Below are 23,277 nucleotides of genomic sequence, written 5' to 3'. Positions count from 1 at the left end.
TATTGTTTATTTATTCGGTTATAACGAAATTTCGATATAGCGAAAGAAAACTGCCGGTTCCGAGGATTTCGTTATAACGGGAGTCCACCGTAGACCCCCACTGGCAGATTGTACACCAAGCTGCAGAATATTGCAACCAGCAGATGATAGACATACAATTGTACCCAAATCTGTGATAACAAGAGACGCTGTAATACCCCTTAACAACATTGTGTAGCGTAGGATGCCATGCATATTTAGACAATGGAGGTTTAACAGGCTTCACAAGTGTGCGAAGTGAGGAGAGTCAATCTGAGCAACACTTTTTATTCTTCTCGGACAAGTGAGCGACGTAAACATTGGGACCATTAAGACCCAAGGACGGCATTGTCTCTGTTTTGGGATAAATACACTGAAGCCCCTCATCCTTCTTTTGATGGTCAGTGTATTGTTGTGAGGGGCGGGTGCGTATCTTCATCCCCAGCCGAGGTCAGCTTATGTCCACCTCTGAAAGCTTGACCATGCAGTGTCTTCAACCTTTTTTGTGCCAGGGACTTTGAACAGTGTATACAATGCTCAGACCTCCCAACCATTCTTGACATGGAGGAAAGACTCTGAATTTTAACCATTCCCAGCTCTTGATTAAATAGCATTTTCCTATTTTTCTTTATAAATTTACTACACACTCTTATGGCAACTGCTCTTTCTTTCCTGTACTTTTCAGCCAAATCATCACTATTTTTCAGTCAGAAAGGGTGGCAGGTCTGAATGCTGTGGGATTTTCTGTTCCAATTGGCGCTCAGAGCACATGAAGCCTGTAATGTTTATAACGGTGCAATAAACGTACAGTGGTCAGTGTTCTTGTTGACAAAACAAGGCACGGTAGGAAAGTAATTTTTGGAGAGGAAAAAAAAACAGTGGTGCAAAGCATCAGTTTTGTGAGAATAGGAGTGAAGAGAGGCTATTGATGTTATGAAAGTCTTAACTTGTCTCATTGTATGTTGATGCACAGTGACCTCAGAATCATGACCTTTACCACTTTGTGGTGGGGTCACTTATGTGTAGCACAGTGTGTTTACTTTAACCAGATCCAACTACTGTATAAAGGGGCATTTTGTAGCCTACAATTTTTACAGGCTGAGACTGCAAGCTGATTGTTGACATAGCACAAATCATCACATTTGCTTCATTCACATTCTTAGAATTTTCCAACAGTGAATAAAGCGACTGAAATTGATGTGAACAATTTCATGCAAATGTTATTTACAAAGAAAAAACTGAAGAATAAGACTGTGTGAATGAATGAACAGAAGAAGGAAAGGTGTGTTTCATTGTCTTCTATTGTGAGTACCTGGTATGCAGCAATCTTCGTCACGGTTTGGGTTCCACAGTATGCCTTTCTCAACACCAAAAGAGTGCCTGGTATGTCAATTTCTGCGTGTACAGGGGAACCTTGTTACGATAGGGGCTCAAAAAAAGATGACAATTACCTTCTTATATCAGGCTTCTAACTGTATCAGGGCACAAAAATATAAAAGTTTGAAATTGCAAAATACAATGAACCTGCGTTAAAGAGGGTTTTACTATGTCTGACCCCTTTATGACGAAGATCGGCTGTATCAATTCATGGGGGAAATTCCAGACGATTTCGCGAGTGGTTAAATTCGCGATCGTGGAGTCCTGTACTGAACGAAGAAATGTACTCGGGTACCTAACGTTCACATCGGGATCAGAGTCAATATTTTCGTGTGTCTTTAATTTCGCGAATAGCACCCAACTCGCGAAATTCGCGAAAATAAAAACCTCGCGAAATATTTGACGTATACAGTACTGTGTCAGTCTTGTGGTTGATGTGTTTATGTAATCATACAATGTAATGTCAACAGGATTTTTCCTGTGGTGGTCTGGAGAAGGGTTAATAAAAGGTTTATGACATCATCACTTCCTCTAATCTGCGTATGTGGTTGAGACTGACACAACTGGTATACATCACTGAGATAATATGTGAAACTGTAGAGTCCTGCTGACTTTCTGAGTTTGTGTCTGATTTTGTTGAAACTTTAACATTCTATTTTGTTTTGTTTTTTTACTATATGCAGTAAAGCTAAAGTAAATATGAGAATGGAAATTACATTTTATCATGACACATAATACCAAACTTATGACTTTTTGTGTTATATTTGTTTTGTGGTTTGTTTTCTGGATGATTGAAATAAGAACTTTTGGAGTAATAGTACAGTCTTCAAAATGTATTCAGTAGGAGCATCGTACCATGTGCAAATGCAAATGAAAGTGAATTTTCATCTTGAATATTGGAATGTACTGCCATGTCTTTTCGTGACATTTCCTGTACACAGCTAACAAATGAAGAAAAAAATCTCCATATTTGGAGAATAAAGGGATAAGTCACAGAGATGGATGTGTATTAATTTTGATGTCCACCTTTCATTAGTTTTTTGTTGGTACAATGAGATGGACTCCAAATGCAGGGCTCAACATCAGTGGTAACCTGGAGCCACAAAGGATTGATGTGGGGCCACCAATTTTCTAAAAAGGTTATCGTTTGGTGACCCAATGAAGCAGCTAAGATTCAAAATGGATTGTTATGTTTCCTTTTATCTTGAGCCAATACATTTTTTTTTCTTTTTTTTTGCGGGCCACCCAAATTTCAGATTTAAAGACTATAGTGGGTCAAACGTTCCACCAGAGAAGAAATGTTCACATTAAGCCCTGCCATATGTATGGAGATGAATAGGTAATCATGATGAGGTACTTTAATAGTTAAAGGGAAAGAATTTTGACAGGAATGTGTGGAAGTATTAATCATTGCTGTCACATGGTTAACTCCAAAATAATGTGTGAGAATCACTCATAAGTGTGTTAACTCACTGGCAGATGCAATCCAATGTTCATCACACCACAGACCCAACAGAAATACAATGTATTGTAAGTCTCTATACCATCAAGTCAATTCCATGAACACACACCAATATCTGACACAAATGGCAGAAAGGATTGGACATGACACCGTTTTCTTTTCAGTGGCCCAGCTAGGCAATTAATTATTCCTTTAATTTATTAGTTTCATATTTCTCTTGAAATTGACAGGCATACACTGCACAGTCCACAAATATTTAAAACACACACTTTGTAAAATTTTCTTTTCCCAGTTTCCTTTGTTGTTTTTTTTTCCTTCCCCTCATCAGCAACGATTTATTGGTAGCAAAATAGGTAATTGTACAAGCAAGAAGTGACGCGACGTTCTGCTCCTTTTCGACCTACTTCGCATCTGCCATCCGAGACGTCCACAAAGCTTGGCACAGATGGTGTGCGCCTGTCGCGTTATGGTGCTATTAAAGAGCTAGGTCACCAAACCTTCCATTCGTTCTGCGGGAATGTGATTTCAAGATCAAACACACTGTTGTCGCCCAGCAACGGCCATGGCCTACGCCCTTCACTACAGCTACGGTGCATACTCGGCATTTAAGATATGATACACAATTTCTGGTTGTCCTTTCTTTTTCCTATTTCCTTCTCGTCTCTTTAATATACATACAAGAATGTGAAAGGTGCACAAGGTTATTTTTCATAACAGTAATTCTTGGGGGGGGGGAGGGAAAACATGTAAGCAGTAAAGAGAATACAGTGAAGATAAGTAGCTTTCAAACACACTTGAGACAAACAGCTAAGGTGGGTTTTTTTTTTTGGGGGGGGGGGGGGAGGGGAGGGTACCCACAGTCTACTATTTCAATGATTGTGATCTTGGTTAAGATGAACAGCACCTAAGACAAGGTTTTGATATCTTCTCAACAAATTGAGTGCAAAGAGACACAGGTAATATCTGGGGGTTGTTTTGTTTTCTACTGTCTTTTCTTCCTGTCTTTCTCTTCTTCTTTTCATTCTCCGCATAGTAAAAGTGTGCACATTTTCTGGCAAGATCAGAGATGGCGCTATCTGGCAAACACAAATACAAAAAGAAAAGCAACGGGAATCAGTGCAAGAAGGATGTAAACATATATATTACACATTAACAGCTTTTTTTTTCTCTGAAACAGTTCCGATTATTTACAAAGATGAACGATCAACACCTGAAGTAGAAAAGGCTGCTGCACTCTATAGATACAAACACATAAAGCTGTGTGTCAGGGCAAACATAACCCAAATCAATTTGATTTTCCTGTTTGTGTTTTTTTTTCCTTTCAGCAATTTCTTCATCACATATAATACACATCTGTGCAGAGAGAGAGAGAGAGAGAGAGAGAGAGCTTAAGATCATGTACACATTTTGCACACTGACGGAGCATTTGAGTTCAGAATACAATGAAATTCACAGGTATTCCTTTGCCAAGACACACGCACACACACATACATACATTTATATATTTATATATATGATAGTTCAAGACAACTGTACAGTAATCAACAATATTTACAAACTTAAATCCAAGTGACTTGGCAATAGAAATCATAACACAAAACCCTCTTTTACCACTGTTGACTACAAGGTTGAAATGCGCTGCATACAGAGTTCAAGGTCCTGACACGTAAAACAAAAACGAAATGACCATGCTGTGCATGGTAAAAAAGATATACAGTGGTACGTAGAAAACTGAGCAGAGAACAATTTAACAACAAAAGAGGAAAAAAAGCAAACAATGCAGAAGCAAATTCAACTTTTGATTTCTGATTTTCCTCTGAAATGAAACAAAGAAACTCTTCATCAGTAGTTAAAGCTCTATTACAGGTTGGTAAAGAAAGCGTATGTACAAGTCATTTCATTTATCGCAATAAACAGCTTAGTCCTGTGTAGATACAGTTATTCTGGTTAAATCTTGCGTCCTTTAACAATACAAACAACACAGGTCTGTGCATCTTTTACACATTTCTTTTTTCTTTCACTCAAGCGGCGTGCAAATGCACCTGATGAGAAAAGTGTTGAGAAAATGGAGAACGACCCTGACTGCTTTTGCTAATAAAACATGTAGCAAGTCAAGAACCTGTCCAAACATGTCGATGATATCGCATCGGGCACCCTGTTCCGACTACCGAGACAATGAACAACCATTTGAATTTTAGCTCTGAGCGAAGTCCAGGATGTTTTTTGTACAATCAAAATTAATCAATGTTGAAAACATGTACATCTCGTGGAGCTGAAATCAGCTTATCACAACAAGTCGTAAAGTATTTCTCCGAAATTCTACCCTAGTATATGTCTTGCCAAAATATCGTAGGAATTCATCCACTGAATTCCATAAAGTTCAAATATTGCACCATCCAACTTACATTTCTACTTTCAATGAGTGAATTCCACTGTCGTGGAAAACATGTTTTACCGTACATCACTCCACTTTGTTTTCCAACAGAAACTCAAAGATCGTTGTTTCGATAATCTATTTGCATGCAGGAGGCAATAAAGGTACAATTGTGCTAGCCTAAGAAGCATATTGACACTATTAGATGCTAAAGCAGATTTGTGAGATATAATATATAACTTGGATGTGGTCATCATAGAATAAACATGAACTAAAGCATATCAAACAATATTACTCTTTGTTTCATTAGCTTCGATTTGTTTATGTGACACCAGCGTCAACTGAATAAAAGAGTTTCAAAAAATAAACTTTTCTTTTTCTTCTCTTAAAAAATTTGTCTACAAGTGAAGCCAGCCACTTGGGAATAAGTACTTATTCAACAAACACATAAGCTTCTTGTAATTCATCTATAAACCAAACCAAAAAAAAAATATAATGACTTACACCATCCGAGGATCAACTACATATACCATCATCTACAAAAGCCACACGAAAGACCCTAATCACACTGGCTAAGTATTGGGATTCTTCTAGCGGGATGAATTCCCCCTACGAGCATCCTAGAGGGCTGTCCATATACAAACTGTGCCAGTGCTGGCACACTTGGTCAAATCGCTCACCGGAGGTAGTCTAGCTGCCCAGCAGGTTCTAAAACTGCTCTTCTGCCCAAGGTAAGAGGGACACAAAACACTCCAGCACTGGTCCATGAAACCCAAAGTCAACAGACGCTGCCACAGGAGCAGGTGAAGACATATATATATAAGACATATGAAACATATGCCACAGCTCTGTGGCTCATCTTTCAGGTGTGAATAGGGTCTTGCTCTCAAAAGTCTCACAGTGAAAAGGTGGTGTGACCCAAACAGAAAAAATAATTGGTACAAAAATAATTGACTTCTCTTAATACTTGGTAGTGACTAAATGTGTCAAATCTTGCTACAAAGAGAGATCTTGTCAAAGGTGTACTCACATTTTTTTTTAATGAGTTGCTGTCGTACAACTACCACTTTGGTAGTCCATTAGCTAAAACAGTTCTAAATGCTTCAGTTTAAGCACAAAACAGCAGTCTTGATGGAGTTAAAAGACTCGATCTATGCCACAATATATGTCTGTACATTAATACTCCTCATGAATACATCAATGATGAGATCTGCTCCATATTCTATACAATCATTTCTCCGCAATTTTTTTTCTTTTTTTTTCCTTTTTTATGTTGACACATATTTCAATTTATCATCAGGTAAGACGCAAACATGCACAGCATGTTGTACATTTTTTTCTTTCTTCATACAAATACAGAATGATATGCTAACATTAAGAATGTAACAAAATCAGTTCTCACATGTTAACGATTACATCTTTAAAAGGACGCATCGACATTAAACTGACTCTTAATTGCAAGTCATAGTTGTTGTGGTTTTTAGTTTTGGCAATTTATACCAAACATACCGGGTTCGTAGCTACTCCAATGCAAAGATGCCTGTCTGGAACAAGGATATTCAAAACGGTCTTGGTTCCAGACCCAACTCGTTTTGGCATGTATCAAACCAGCACAAAGTCTTCCTCCAGCATCAGAAAATAACATACATTCTATGATGTTCTCCTTCCGAATCTCTGTCAGTTTCAGGGGTCTCTACTCTTTCTTCTCCCCTTTAACTTGCCGAGAGCATCATTAAGGGGTCACAACTTTTTAGCACATCTCAATGAAGTCCTGCAGCAAAGTTTGACGTGGGGTTACGCCGGTATGTCGCCATTTTATGCAGTGGTTCTCCCCAAGGTGCGAACAGACTGGGTTTTACACAAGTTCTTCATCATGGCCGTTCATTTTGTTAGTAACTTTTCTGTGGGTCAGAGTTCAACAACATTTTTCTTTGCGGCTGTGAAGATATTAACATGATCCCTCGGGGATCTCCCGCATAAATACACCGTGGGAAAGCTTGTGTGAGCAACAGTTCTGTCATTTCACTCCACAAACCCGAGGGGAAACCCGACGAATTCTGGCAAGGTCACGAAAAGATCCCATCACTCCGCGAGTTTCCGTACAATCATCACAGTGACAAAAATCTGAATACAATTTACGATTAAATTATCTTACACAGAATGTACATACATGGAATACTTTGACACACTGAATGATTTCGACTGCACATGAAACAAGGCTGGGTATATTGCACTACTTTCAGCATTCAGCTCACAAATACCACCCGCATCTACACACTGTACTTTGGCTGGCCTTTACTCTACGCATGACTCTTGAAGATGTCTTACCCGCTATTCAGAGCTGGGCTAAACTCAAAACAATATCCTACCACTTTGATACTACTGAAGTTGATCTCTCAGAACAAGGGGTATGGGAACAGCCAATGTTATTTACCGGTAACTGAAATGCATACTACAGTATGAGGCAAATGTCATCTGCACGTTCAAACCATGTTGAATAGACACAAAGCAGACTCATTAAGATGGTATTGGCATGTCACCGTTTGCATTGGCTGGATGCTTGCAACATGTCAGGGTCCTTTTGCATATAGCACTTTACACTAATTCCACACATACAATAACTGCAGTTACCCATGACAACAGCAAGGAAACAACCAGTCAGTTGTGAGTGTTTATATTGTCGCTATGGTAACTGCAACTACTGCAACTTTTAACCCGTTCCATACCGAATTCTGAAATGGCCATAGATTTAATATGCAGGCCACCAGATTCCCATACGGAGCGGGGTTAAAATGAACTGCAATAACTTCTTGCAGAGTATGCCCATGGAGTAATGTTTCTGTCCACCATACACACAACCCAATCAGGCCAAGACTGCAGCACTCTAATAGCATTCTTATGCATGAAAAGCACATTCTTTTGGGTGATTCCGGACTCCTAAGCGGATACGTACGGACAAATCACTAATCTATCATTTCCCCTGGTAACAGCAAATGCACCATCAACAAATAAATTGGCATTGCAAACTTGTTGAACTGTGGTAGAGACCCCTTGTAACAATTTCATTTACAACAATGAAAATGAAATGTGGAGTCACCAACGCTGAGCGAGTGTATGGAAAAAGTGAAAGTCTGGAGCGTGAGCCAGAACTACTTTATTTTCCCAAGAGAAATGTAAGTTGTCGATTTGGATACAACCAATTTAAATGATTCCTGATCACCAAATGGATTTCATTTAAACATCATGGCAGCTATCTCTGAGTCAATTTTTGTTTCCCTAGCAAAACAAACCTATATGTATGCTACCACAAAATGAAATTTTCAATGGTATTTTGTTCCTGCTTGGTTTTGCAATAGAGATATGTAATGGACAATGAATGCAAGGCCAGAAATATGGCTCACCACTAACTTCAAGAAGTCATTTTATCTAAAAATTTGAATTCAAAAAAAAAAGATGCTTACAGATAAGTTGAGGGTATTGTGGTTGCTGAATGTGCAATTACTGTCTCCCCATGTGGGTAATTGATGACAGTTGACTGCTATGTATCCAAACTGTACCCGGCTCCTCCGCAGAAAGAGCACCGACTTTGATAAGCAAAACCGACGACCATTTGAATCGTCACTGAGAAGATTTTCCAGCCAACCCGCTGTGGCAATCACCCTTCTGTAGGGTCTTTTCACTGGCACACAGCACATGTGATGAACACAGTAATACAGTGACCAATGGAAATGCGTCCCAGAGCAAGTTGTTATGTGCACAGGCACGTTTGACTTGAATTGTATGATTCCATATTGCGTAGCCTGCTTTGCTACAAAAATAGCATTTGATTTGATATGATTTTTGGTTCCTGCATTATCATTGTACATCATTATTAAAGGTTCATTAGAAGCACTCTACTACTCGAGCCATTGGTCATGTATACATTGTACCTATCCTGCCTGATTCATGCGTAACATAAAAGTACTACACTGTTGCAGCCAACAGGTGATTTCTCATGGACCCAACACCCTGCATCGTTTGTGCCGTGGCGAAAACGAGTAGTTCTTTTATCAGGACAAACTGACTCTAATGCCAACTGAATTCCACAAAGCTGAGGGATTTTAGTTGCCAAATCAGCACACCCACAGACAATGCTAATCTGAGCCAGCACTTCCTGGAAAAACAACTATGCATATGGTGAGGCAAATGTTCCCTGATAGCAATAAACTTAGTTTATTGCCAAAAAAAAACTTAGTTTATCGGTCCATAAACCAAGTTTATTTGATTTATGGGACATTTCTTTGGCTTGCCATATATTGATCACATCCTATTCATTTCACTTATCAAATCTGTTGGATGAGAAGCGATCCACAAAGTATTAATAGCTTCAAAAACTGAAGAGCTCCAATCTAGTCTCAACATGAGCACTCCTATATCACTTAAGTCTGCCATCACCACTGGTTGCCGCATTATATTACATGTAAATTCTGGGTACTGAAGAACTTAAACATGTAGTACTACATTAGGGGGAAGGATTTAATATTTCTCAGAATTTGGATGGCACGAGACATTGACACACTATACATCATTACATTTGTATTCACATTCTCTTCTACATGCTATGGGTACACGATAAAGGACCTAATACTTTAATAATGGACAAAAAATCATATTTCAGTGTGTTTCATCGCAGCTTTGAATTTGCACTTTAAGTAGTCCAATATCATGCAAGATGGTGTTTAAAGATAAATCACAGATTCGGAGACAAACCTCGGGTTCATAAAAATCAATGAATACATTGTTTGAAAGCCAAAAAAACTACAGTCCTGATTTAATTAAAAGCGATTATCAGCTTACCATATGAAAAATACTCTTGGATAAGGAGTCTACGCAATGCATCTGCAGCAGCATGATTGACGCAGCAATATTTCTAAAGAGATGTCAAATATAGCAATTTCCTCAAAGATCCGCTCTTGGAGTATTTATCGCTACGCAGGCAGTGACTTAATGAAACCCAACTACGAGTTAATTACAGAGCCTCATGTGCAACACATAAGATCATCATCCCTATGAGAATTCGCAGCCTCGGGATATCTTCGGAGGAGAGCAATCCTCAAAATGTTTTGGCCATTCGTTGAGGTCGAGGTCACTGCTTTAACACTGCTCGCTTCATCTGCAGTCAGCAAAAGTTGTGAATATCTATCCCTCATACTCCAGCTCTACATTTGGCAGCTTAAAATCCATCCACCAAATCGGTGAAGCTTTCATTTTTCTTGGCACAAAGAGAAACGGCCAACCTTGTCCCCCACCCCCCTCAACCAAATTCACGCATATCCTCTCTCCCTTTTGAGGCAACAATTACCATTGAACCTAATGCGTCAGTTTCATTGGCAGTGGCCAAGTGGTATCCACATGCAAAGATGCAGGACTGATCTCTTTAAGGTACACAAACTGCATCTGTTTCTCAGGTTCCACACTATGATCCGACAGAGAAGCGACGCAACATCAAGCTCTCTTTTTCCCTCAGGCTCTCTCTCAGCTCATGGTAACAAGGTACCATGACTTTCAGAGAAATCATCTGCCCTTATTGCTCTTGACCCTAGCAAGCGGAGACTTCCAGATGATCAGCATCCCAGTTGACCTCCGACGCGTCGGACTCCTTCTTCTGCCGATTCTCTCCCTCCGCGTGGGCGGGGCCGTCGTTCAGGTCATCGTTGCTATGGTAACAGCTGTCCTCCTCCTGGTTGTCCGGGACCACTGGTTCGTCTGAGGATGCTTTCTCCTCGGACACCTTGTTGGTTGGGAAGTTATCAGCAGCATCTGTTTCTAGCCCTGCAATGAAGATAGATATATTACAAACATTTTCTGTGTGTGTGTGTGTGTTAAAAAATCAAGTTCACATTAGGATAATACTTGAGCGAAATTGATGATGATGATGATGATGATGATGATGATTATGATTATGATGATGATGATGATTATGACTATGATGATGATGATGATGATAATTACTATCACTTTAAGAATTGTGACCTTGGTAATGAAAACAGTGATACAGGCTGACCCCACTATAATAAACTACGATATAACAAGATTTTATTATTAGTTGCAGAAGAGGGTGTGACTGATTTTGGGGGCTATGATGAGAGGGCCCTTCCACACACACATGAAAGATAAGAATCCATAAGAAAGCTTATTATGAGAAATATTAGAAAATTCTCTTTCTTATTCCGTCCGCATCCCACCCCATGTCTCTCACAACATCATGTTTACACTTGCAGACCAACAAATAAACTGAATATGAATAATACATGTATATAGTCAGGTGACTTCTATATAAGTTTACAAAATACACTAATCTATGTTTTGACAATACTCTAGGTATTTGACACAAGCATATGCCAAAAAGACAACTATCCCTCACCCACACGCGGGGCTAAATGTGTCGTGACCCTCTGTAGTCCATCGTGTGTGTATTCATGTAGGAATCCTACAAGCATCCGTATTAGCACGATTTCCTTATGGCAGTAAAACTCTTGCAGTCTCCAGCACTGTAAAACCAGGAATTTGAATGTTTCTGGTTTTACAATATCCTTTTATAATGGGTTTTGCCGGTAGTACTACGAACAACAGTAATTATAATGTGGTGGTGGGGGGGGGGGGGGGGGGGGGGGTTCACTAACCCCTTGCGTGCTTTGAGTACTGATTGGCACAAGAAACCTCATAGCGTTGTACATACTATCCAAAGTCCCTGGCTTAGAGAGGGGTAAGGACTTACCTCTCCTCACAGGCCAAACATCCAAGAGACACGAGAGTAGCTCTATATGCTTCTCTGCACAGTCAACGCACTTTTCCCTGGAGTCGCCCCTGGCGTCCGGCCGGACATCGGTCGCTCCCCGTGACCCCCGGCCCCCGCGGCCATCTTCCTTCCCCGAGCTCATGAGAACGGGTCCGAAGCACACGGCGAGGTTGTACGGCGTCATCTTGTTGCGTTCGCTGTGGATGATGACGTTCTTGAGGTGGTCCAGAATGTATTCCACCGTCTCCTTTGTGCAGGGAAAGAACGGAAGCAGTCATTGCCTACTTGGCACCTTTCTTGTAAAACGTTGTAGTACTCAAAAGCACTTTACTACAAACTATAACCTGAGCACAGGAATCAAACCCACACCTACAGTTACCTTATACCACTCCTTATGTATGGGAGCATACAGCCTATGTCAGTTTGTAGCTCATGTCCTAAATCCAACCATGATGGTCAAAAGGGGTGGAATTTTGTTTGTTTGTTTGTTTGTTTGTTTGTTTGTTTGTTTGTTTGTTGTTGTTGTTTAGTAATGCCCTGTTCTGGCAAATTATCCTGATATACACAGCTGCAGGGTAAAAAGACATTTGATGAATTGAAGCATTACAATAGCACTGCATGCAAAGAAGCAAAAGACAACACTATGTAATCTACAGTGTATCTGTGCTGCATTTTACATCAATTATGTGCAGTCAAGCAAAGGATTTTCTTTAAGACTACTGAAATGTATTTACATGTAAATCAAACAAAGGCTTTCTTTTTTCCCCTGGACAACAACAAAGTACTGGTAATTTCAAGACAGTGCAACATTCTCATTTGTCAAAACCCACATCAAAATTTACATTGAATGTCATATTTTATCTCTCACCACAAGTGCCAATTGTGCATTAATTTTTCGGATGTCATGGAAAGCAGGACATCTTGCCACCAAAATGTGTAACCAACACTCCTTGAGCAACACTACGTCAAAATACTTTTGCCTGAGCCTGGTCAATGACACTGCAACCTGTCACTCGAAGAATTCCCCAGTGCTCATTCAAGCATGGCTTTTGGCAGCATGCCAAAATGCTGAGCTCATTCCCCATGCACTGTGCACAACATCTTTTTCTGTTTACATTTAACTCATCTTATATCAGTAAAACAAACAATGAAATTTATTCTTTTTTTTTCTGAGGGGGTTGACTCCTCTTGGCAAAACAGCTTTCTATATGTATCATTGAACACTGTCTTCAGAAGGATCTAAAATAAATGTATCACAGAGGATGCTCAAAGAGAATCAATGTAAGAAATAATGACAGTTCTTCTACTCACTCTGAATAATGGTTTACTATGCTTACTTAAGAGTCCGTCCATCAAATGTTGAAATATCCCACACATGGTAATATTTGGATTTTTCCATAAAGTATCATCCCTATTGACTTGATATTGTACTTTCAGCAATGACGGCACTTGGACATACCAAACTGTAAATGTTAATAACTTTTGAATGGCTGTTTGTGTTCCGCTGATGTTTCTGCACTGATTGAATTTGCATATAAGTTTTATAGGTTAATTTACCCTTTTACCAACAAGTCCTGGGGCAATTTTGCTGTGATAATTATCATCTTGAATGAAAGCAAGAGAATATTAATGCAGATGGGTGAGATGTGCTATGACAGATTTTTTCACATCAGTGAACGTTTGGGGAAAATCTGACAATCCGTTCAAAAGTTATGAATTTTTAAAGTATCTGCGCAGTCACTGCTGGATGACAGGACTACTACAGTGCATGATGTCACATGCGTACAACAATATAAGGAAAATATAAAGAGAATTTCACAAAATTTTACTTTTTGAAAAAAGTGTACATTTCCTTGACTTGTTACTGACGCATGTTAAGGGTAATATTATTCCCCTTGCCTTCTGAAAAAGGCATGTCAGGTGACCTTTTATTAAGCGAGAAACATGAAAATATGTTGAATTTTCTTTATATTTTCTTTATATCGTTCTACACATGTGACATCACAAGCTGAAGTAATCTTGTCATCCAGCAGTGACTGCACAGAAACTTCAAAAATGCATAACTTTTGAAGGGATTGTCCGATTTTCCTCAAATTCTACTATTGATGCATTCACTCAGTCCACATGTCTATGAAGGTGGACTTGTCCTTTAAGAGATATATAAATAAATATAATCAAATCACAATTTATATAATCCCATCAAACCACAGGAGTATAGTTTGTGGGATCCAATGGGTTAATAGAACCACCTTATTAGTTCCTCCAAAGTCCTCCACCAAGGAGACCACATCCTCCCCGTTGCACACTGGGTCGTCCGGCGATGAGCCTGTGAGCATGGACAGGAGGCGCTCCACCATCTTGGGGGGCATCAGGGGGTCAGGAAGCTCCCTCAGGTAGTCCTTCAAGACACCTGCAGTGATGATGGTGGTGGTGGTGGAGGAGGGGGGGGGGGAGGGGAGGGGAGAGAGAGGGAGTAACCATGGCAACAGTTATCACCAACATCGACATCGATGAAACCACTCGCATAAAGATGTGCTGCTTTGCACCATATGTCAGTCTTGAGAATAACACTGTAATGCCATGCTGTATATGCCCGATTATTTGTCGAGTCTAAATTTTCGCGAATCTGGACTTCTTGAAGATTTTTCGAGTGGTTAAATTTGCGATTGTCGAGTACTGTACTGTACGGAAAAATGTATACATGTGTGCCACATTCATATCGGGACCAGAGTCATTATTTTGCGTGTCTTTAATTTCGCGAATAGCACCTAACTCGCGAAAATAAAAAAATCTCACGAAATATTCGGCGTATACAATACTTGAGCATTTCAGTCATCTATAGCACAAGTCTGCAATCAAGGCAAGCTGTCATGACGTCTTGATGAGGGGACAACAAAAAACAACAACAAACGAACAACTGAAAATGTGATGGCAAAAGATAATCACATCTGGATAATATTGAGAGAACAATTACTGCCGCAAATTGTCTACATACATTTTTTTTTTACAAACAATACCCTAGAGCATTTACATGGGTAAAATGTAGATGTCAGGATATTGTATTTTCTGGAAGTATTTTCAATAGGCCTATAGCTCCTACATTAAGATTCAGGTCACAAATAATGATTTACTAATATTAGCAAGGAAGAACATTCTAGACCTTTTCCCTATAATAGTTGTCTGTCCAAAGGCTGTTCCCAGGAATGAAATATTTATCAATGGAAAACTGAGTCTGAAAGCTTCACAACCTAACACTACAAATTTGTATCACTTATCAGAGTAAACACATAGTTGAAGACATTCCCCAGAATATTTATCTTTCCGTGACTCAAGTGCAACAGTGCCATAATTCAATCTTTTTTTGAGGTAGGCGATATTTCTACAAGTCATAAATTCTCATTCTGCTGTCAACCTGAAATTACATGTCAACATTACATCTCACAAGACAGCAGTGTGTAACAATTAATGTAAAGTGTGTATGTCTTGACTAATTTATGTTTCTATTAAACACTTGTCTCCCTCCCCCCCCCCCTTTTCATTTAACAGTAACGAAACCACATGTGACCTGCACTCATTGTTTATATCACAAGTTTTTCATCAGTGTTTTGAATGGGCAACAGTGCAAGGCGGCGGTAGTGCAAGAGGCTTGGGCTGCACACGGCTCACACAGCTTGCCGAGATTCTGTACCAGACCCCGCCAAATTGAACACAGCGGAATTATAATGTAATAAAATGCCACACAGGAGCCAGAAACGGACGACAAACCTAAACCACACGGGTGCTGCATGCAGTGAAGGAAGGGAGCTTGGGGGAGATGTTGGCAGGAGAGATGAGGAGAGAGAGGGAGAGAGGAAGGCATGGGGTGCTTTGGATTTTGTGCAATATATGCATGCAGAGAAAAATACACACACACACACACATTGTGTATACACAGGGAATGAATAGGCAAAGGAGGTGGGTAAGGATGCTGTTCATAGCCTGTGCATTGGAAGACACACACACACAAATATACACTAGTCACATACATAAATGCATACACACACACACACATACACATACACACACAAACACACACACTCACTGTGCACAGCCATTAACCTACTAGTACCCATACTCCCCTATACACACTGCTCTGGTCTATGGTGTTAAAAAAAAGCATCCTTCATCCTTTGCTGTACATCCTATGCATAAACCCAACCTGTACCACAACCATGGCCATGCATCTTGAGGGCTGCTTTTCAGTCTTCTATTTCCCTGGCTCTCATCCGCTGCTATACACACAGTGACAGACCTTTTAACTAACGTGTGTGTGCTGAGAAGCTGTCTTGAGAATTTGAAGCAGTTTCTCCTTTTGGCGATGTACAACGTATCCACTTCCTCCTACGTACGTACAGCTTTTTGTACAACAGAATGACACTTCCATGAAGAAACAGCACAGTATTTCTGTTCTTCTAATAGATTTTAAAAAAAATCAGTGTGTATGAGGCCTTTTACTATTATATCCTTTTTTCTTTTTTGCTAAAATACACTTGATACAAATTGCTAGTCACAATATGGTTCATCACTTCAAACTACAGACAGCATATAATGCTACAATACATTTGACACTGTATACTGCATGAACCTCTAGATAATTCAATTTTGTTTTGTTTTTCTTCTCTTTTTTTTTTGCATTTCCAAATGCACAATGTGTTTGTAATGCTGAATAAAGTATATTTTTGCAGATGATTACACTTTGATGGAATCTGTGCAAACCTGTAACTTTCAACAGTGTGATTCCAGTGTATGGAAGGATACATGTAACTAAGAGGTAACAGTGTAACAAGACTTTATCAAAGCTGTGAATCTGATATAACAGCTGAGATGTATGAGATGACGATACACCCAATGAATGCATAATACATGTATGTATATAACATATCCCAACTTTTGCATTTACACAATAAGGTGATGATACAACCAACCCAATGGCCTATATTTCGCATATATGAAGATTCAATATTGTTACTTTAATATGACCTTAATCTTTCACATCAGTATCTGTTCTTCTACTCTTTTTCATACTTAATAATCAATGCAACTTCTTTATGTATTCCAAATACTGCCAGTTAGGTCTACATAGTATTTAAACACATATTGATACTGAATATTTTGTAGCAGATCTTATGAATTGTGCCCAAATAGCACGATGAAGCCATATGATATGACATACATTGTAATATATTCACAGTATCTACCATCTCCCATTGTTTCTACACATTGGAACGACTAAAAAGATAAATGCCCGGAAAGCAGTACATCGATGATGACAGGTTCGAGTCCCACTGGTTCCTTTTTTCTGACATGTTTGTTAATTCATAGATCAGCAGTTGTGATCTCAACAAATTTAATTTGTAGAGGGAGACAAAGTGAAGAAACTCACACCTGGACTAAAAAGATGTCATCTAATAGCTGCACATGCAACAATGTCCTGCAGTATATTCATACTTTTTTCCTTTTTTTTTTTGCACTGATGCCATCATACATGTTCATGCACTACAATGCGAGCTCATAGCATTGAAATTTGCACTGACATGACATGAATATTGAACTACTTTACAATCTACTGTAGATCAATACTGCAGTCTACTTTGCAAGAATTGTACCTAGATTATACACTTGATATCACGAGGATATTTCAGAACAATCCCTGAAAATATGATAAAAGTTTTCCATACACCAGTGTCCACCCTAGAACGTTCTATTCTTGGAGGCTTTGTATGTTTGTATGTGTCTTCATGTTGTGCTTGACATAATTCTACATTATTGCAGACTGGTGACCATGCAACTTCAAAGTATTGTTTAATATAAGATAAACATTTTGAGGGCTAGCGGAAAAACATTTCTGTTTTTTAGGACTGGCAGGACATTTGTTTATCATCCATCAACATCAATAAGCATTACATAAGAACTTAAATCATGGCACCTAAACACACTAACATAATTTTTGACACTGCTGTCTGAGAACTTGGACAATATGAACAAATACGCTGCAGGCGACGTCCCTGACGAGAATTTAAAATAAAGTCCATTTTGTAACTCGCACCATACACACCGTTAACGACAATTTTTCTCATCTCAATTTTGAGAGTGAAACAAGCCAGCCCTTGGCTGTTTACAGAGAGGATCGGTCTGATACTTTTCTAAGCTGCTCCCGAAGAGAGGCATTTGACTAGATTCTGAGCTGCATGATCACTCTTGGGAGATTCAAAGCTATTCATGAGACTTTGCATATAAATCTTTTGTCGGCCGGTAATTCGCACCACATACAATCCAGTGACACTCTGGTGTGTATCACGTGAAAAACATGTGAGTTATCCCTGTGCAAAACTCTGCTGCACGCAAGCTTTAGACTTGAGAGTACACTGCAAATTAATCTTTTGTACTCGGACACCCGAAGAAGATGATGCTGTATTACTGAGGTTATTCACATATGGCCTACTCTCTGTTTTCTATTTCCTCTTTGGCAACACCATCGTGTGAGCCTACCTACAATATCAAGTCAATCAAACTTGTAAGCTTCATTCTTCCTCAATAGGTTTGTTTCCAAAGGTCTGGTGAATTTCTTTTCATGTTCAACTGCTTATAAATGTGCGACGAAAGGGACATATAACGTGTAAGCAGATGCTTTACATCTCTACACCCAAGCAAGTATGAAACAATCTTTTCATGCACAGCTCTCCATCTACATGTAACTTCTAAAGTGTCCTAGAATACTACATTTTGATTACAGTAACCATGATTTCTTTTTGAAATCGCATGTATGAAAAAATTTTAAAAGGGACTTATTCTCATTACTGAATCAAACGGGCATCTACTTTCTCTTTTGTCATTTCACAGGCACACAATCAAGACTGAAAAATAGGCAGTCGTACCAATGATATCATAGTAATTCACATCTAACAACTAAACGTAATGTTAAAAATGTGATGGTAAGGTAGGTAGTCCTATACATTGAATCTTTGGCACCATTTAAAAACAAACAAATAAACAAACAAACAAACTAGGGTTTTAATTGAAATGGTTGTGTCTGAAATAGTATCTACACATTTTTTTCTATTCCTCTACTGACAGAAAAGATAAGAGAACAGATTTGAAAAAAAATAAAAATGCATGGTAAATGGACCACATAAAACTAGCATCACATCTTAGAAGCAGTGGTCTAAATGGTGGAGTTACAATTACAGTACGACACATGCTCAGACTTGTTAGTAGAAATGATAGTGATACCCACCCGTGATGATGTTGATGTCCGGGTAGTTGTCATACGAGAGATCAACGAGTGCGCTGGCCGTCTCAAACTCGTCGTGGAGCTTCTTCTTCTTCTTGGCCGACCCGCACACGCGATATATCCCTATGACATTGATCCCTCGCACCTCTATCTCGTGGATGCACTTCTGCAGGAGGATGGGTATTAACCGCGGCGACCCCTCCCGCCTGACGACGACGTCGAGGGGCACGCCGAACAGGCCCCGCCTGTCCAGTGAGGGCACCCTCTTCAGAGTTGCGTGTCGCTCGGTGAAGGACATCGAAATGTACAGGATTCCCCTCGGCTCCATGCGTATGGCCAGGTTGTACGCGTCGTCCCTCGTTTTGGCGTGGATGAGGATTTGCGTGAGCCGGATGTGGGACTTGTGGCACAGTTTTTGCCGGCCCTCCGTGTTCCAGCCGTAGTTGTACACCATGATGCCCATGTCCTGGGCGCGCTCCAAATCGATTTCGAACCGCTCGTCCCAGCAGAACTCATCCCGACCCGTGACCGTAGCCGTCTGCGCCTTGTGGACAGCGTCTATCTCGATTACACAGTAGAGATCCCGGACCTGGTTGCGTGACGCTAAAGTGGGGGCCATCTTCCTGCCTCCTAACAGGTGAAGCGCCAGGATGCCCGAAAACGGGAGGTGACGATTACGTGTCTTGGCACCAACATCACCTCTGATTTTGGTGAACTGCGTTATATCAATGTCCAGGGGCTTACTACTCGAAATCCGCCGTGACTTCTTATCAGGCGACGGCTTTGGAACGTACTTGTTGCTGTTATTCTCGTCACCTAATGACTCTGTGCTCTGTTCGGACTTCTTGCCGGCCAAGTTTGCCATGCTGATCTTGCGGCCAGGGGCAACGTTGCGCATGAGAGCAGTCAGTTTCTGCTGACTGAAGAGGTCTAGATATGCAGCTCGACCTCCCTGACCAGACTTCCTGGACCGGCCACTGCTGGCCTCCATTTCGGATGTTCGCTGCTCATCAGGGTTTGACCGCTGTCTTGTCATACGAGCATCTGCGGAAGAGATGAACAAAATTCAAAATCATAATACAGACTTTTGACATTTGAAACTTCAGAATGCAGATTATTGCACATCAGCAAAGTACCGCACATAATATGAATCATGAAAGAAGAGGAGATATATTAATACGACATATTATACGTCTGTATGGATTTTTTTTTAAAGGCTGTAAGACATCTTTAACATTGTCATTAGGCCAAAAAAAAAAATTGTTGCATTGGCGTAACATGAGATTTTCAAATAGGGTCGGTCGGGCGGATTTTTTTTTTTTTTTTTTTTTTTTTTTGCTACCTGCATTTTACGTGTAAAACTCGTGCTCAGCTCAGTAAACAGTTACAACTGCTGCACCGAATGTGCTGTGTTCATCTATTCTACAAATCATTTATGAGACCGATATTACTGGAATTATACCCCTTCACAGAATTTAAAGATGTTGAAATCCCTATCCTGAATGTTTTCACTTCATATTTTACTATTTTGACTTAGATAAGATAGATGCAAATTGACCCATATGTACGATCTTTTCATCGCACACGGCGATCTCTATTACAGTCCCACATATACAGATTCGTGTAAGTTCTCCACACAAGAAACCTATGGCAAAACTGTGCACAATACATTGCAGTCTGAATGCTACGTATACACTGAATAAATCTTGTGAGAGTACGCGTCCGTGTTAACATGTTGGAAACAGATGACGTACTGATCAAGGAAGGCTTATGCGAGGCGCTAGATCACTCCCTCGTACACTGATCGTACATCCGATATCCCCAGAGCTGTTTCCACTTCCGGGTTTGTGCGATCGCGATCGCAATCAACAAGATATTTGATATCGATAGCAAAAAAAATAATAAAAAAACATGGGGTCGGCGGAATTTTTAGGGTCGGGCGGGTTACGCCAATGCAACAATTTTTTTTTTTTGGCCTTAGTGTCTGGGACCTCTTCATATATGAGGTCTACCGTATTCTGAGAAATCAGTCCTCAGATGGGTAACATAATAATAAAAGGATTTATAGGATGAAATCAAACAACACGTCTGTGATGTGGACAATACATTTCAAGGAATACTTGTAAAATTACAGACTTTAAGCAAAGCATGATTACAATTCATCCCCACAAAGGAAAATATGGAACTTTAAGGAGTGAGCTCACTCGAATGTTTGAACTCACTCATCTGATAGTATGCATACATAGCAATATTTTTCAGGGCTACAAAATATTGACGTACAGAGGTACACACAGATCAACCAGGGCAATAATATGAAGGGAGATTGCTGCAGTTTGCATGTCTCTTGCTCACATTTGCTTTTCATGTTTCCTATATGTGTGCATCATGTGTGTAAACATGTGTGTGGGTGTGTGCATGTTTGCATTTTTGAGGTTTATCCAACTCGTGTACACATGATCCATTTTTAGAACATTAACGTGCACCTCTTCAACTTTACACTGAACTACAAAATATTCCCAACATAACCACAGACTCAATTTACACCCAAATGAAACACTTTTAATTTAATATATCCATGTGAAACTGGTCCTTATGTGGAACAACAGGGCATAGACAAAGAACTATCATGGTCATGGCAGGTATCACAGATTCCTGCCATGGCTTATAATTTCAGCAGATCAGGATGTGGACAACATACAGCCAAAGAAACAAACACAGGCAGCCCCCCCCCCCTCCCCCCCCCCAAAAAAAAACCCCAAACAAACAAACAAACAAACAAACAAACAAACAAACAAACAAACAAACAAACAAACACAAGCAGCCAAAATGACAATACATACATCCAACTTATGCTCTCACAACTTAAGCAAAGGGTTGCAGCGACGATTAGTTGCATTGTAACCACATCAAACACAATTTAATCAATCCAAGGTTGTCATTCCACATCCAAAGTGTACATCTGACCCCTAGCTCCAAACCTCATATTCATGACAGATCTAGACCAATAATATCCCGGTTTAAAATCTGGTTTCCATGGTGCTTTTGATTTACATGTTGGTGCTGAAAACTAGTCCAAGACATTCATAACATGACCGATAATGAAGCTTACATTTTCGATCAAATCTTCTTGCAAGAATAAGTTGTGTTTTAAAGAAAGAAGAGAGAAAGAAAAAAATGGGGCCCTATACAACAAATAATTTGCCCCGCAAGAATAAGAATTGTCAATCAGTTGCAAGAATAAGAATGCTTTGAAATAAAATTGCCAGGGCACACCAGGCACTTGGCATTTGCGATTTACTGGAAATATTTGCAGATTCTGGCCAGAAACTTAATTTCTCTATTAAACATGTATACATGTAGCTCGATGAGGTGTATCAATCCATAAAGACTTTAATACGTGAGCTCAGGGAAAACTCTGTTGATGAAAAAGTTTGTCACAGTTGTGAACAAATCCCTCCAGAGTCATGCACGGCATCACATAATTACTCATTTATTCATGATTACATCATTTTCCGGGTGTGTTTTTGTCAGGTTAACAGATTCAACTTCTTTGTCTGCCTCATCCTAATGATATCTGTAGACAGCCATTCATCATGCATGCAATCTTTATTGCCCATGTGAGTGAAATATCATTCGGAAAGACACGCATCACAGTTAAACGCCCTCTCTGATACGATTGTCACATGCACAATAAATCACATATTGGAGATGATACAATAACTGCCTGAACCCACTGAAAGTGCATTCTACTTCACAAAACGACACCACAATCGTTTTGTAATTCACAGGGTTGAAATGACATGAACTACTCCAATAAATGCACACATTCTGGAGTATCTTCATATAATTCTAAGCCTGAAGGCACAAGTCTACTGGAAAGAACAGAATTTAAGGGGAAAAAAAATCCATAAATGAAGTAATCATGTCCTTAATATGGGCAGGCAAGGGCCAACATAAATTCTTGCCTCCTTCATAGTGATTCACACAATGAAATGCTT

The 23,277-nt window shown here is 39.7% G+C and overlaps 1 protein-coding gene across 1 annotated transcript in view; it reads right to left on the bottom strand.

Annotated features, from left to right (window-relative positions):
- Positions 1 to 10,420: 10,420 nt before the first annotated feature.
- The window catches only part of LOC139722949 (rho GTPase-activating protein 100F-like), a 65,570-nt gene continuing 52,713 nt past the window's right edge, over positions 10,421 to 23,277 (bottom strand). Inside the window, exons 2-5 of the mRNA XM_071634232.1 lie at positions 19,283 to 20,323; positions 14,259 to 14,419; positions 11,989 to 12,256; positions 10,421 to 11,042 (exon numbers count right to left, since the gene is read on the bottom strand). Coding sequence (XP_071490333.1) covers positions 10,810 to 11,042; positions 11,989 to 12,256; positions 14,259 to 14,419; positions 19,283 to 20,323 — 1,703 coding nt within the window. The 3' untranslated portion in view covers positions 10,421 to 10,809. The remainder of the gene's footprint in view (positions 11,043 to 11,988; positions 12,257 to 14,258; positions 14,420 to 19,282; positions 20,324 to 23,277) is intronic.

Source organism: Diadema antillarum, unplaced genomic scaffold (assembly GCF_040938485.1).
Source record: "Diadema antillarum isolate AM-2024a unplaced genomic scaffold, OU_Dant_1.0 scf00000178, whole genome shotgun sequence".
Classification (NCBI taxonomy): Eukaryota; Metazoa; Echinodermata; class Echinoidea; order Diadematoida; family Diadematidae; genus Diadema; species Diadema antillarum.
The sequence above is the reverse complement of the archived record's forward strand: the minus strand, read 5'-3'. Positions and strand labels throughout refer to the sequence as shown.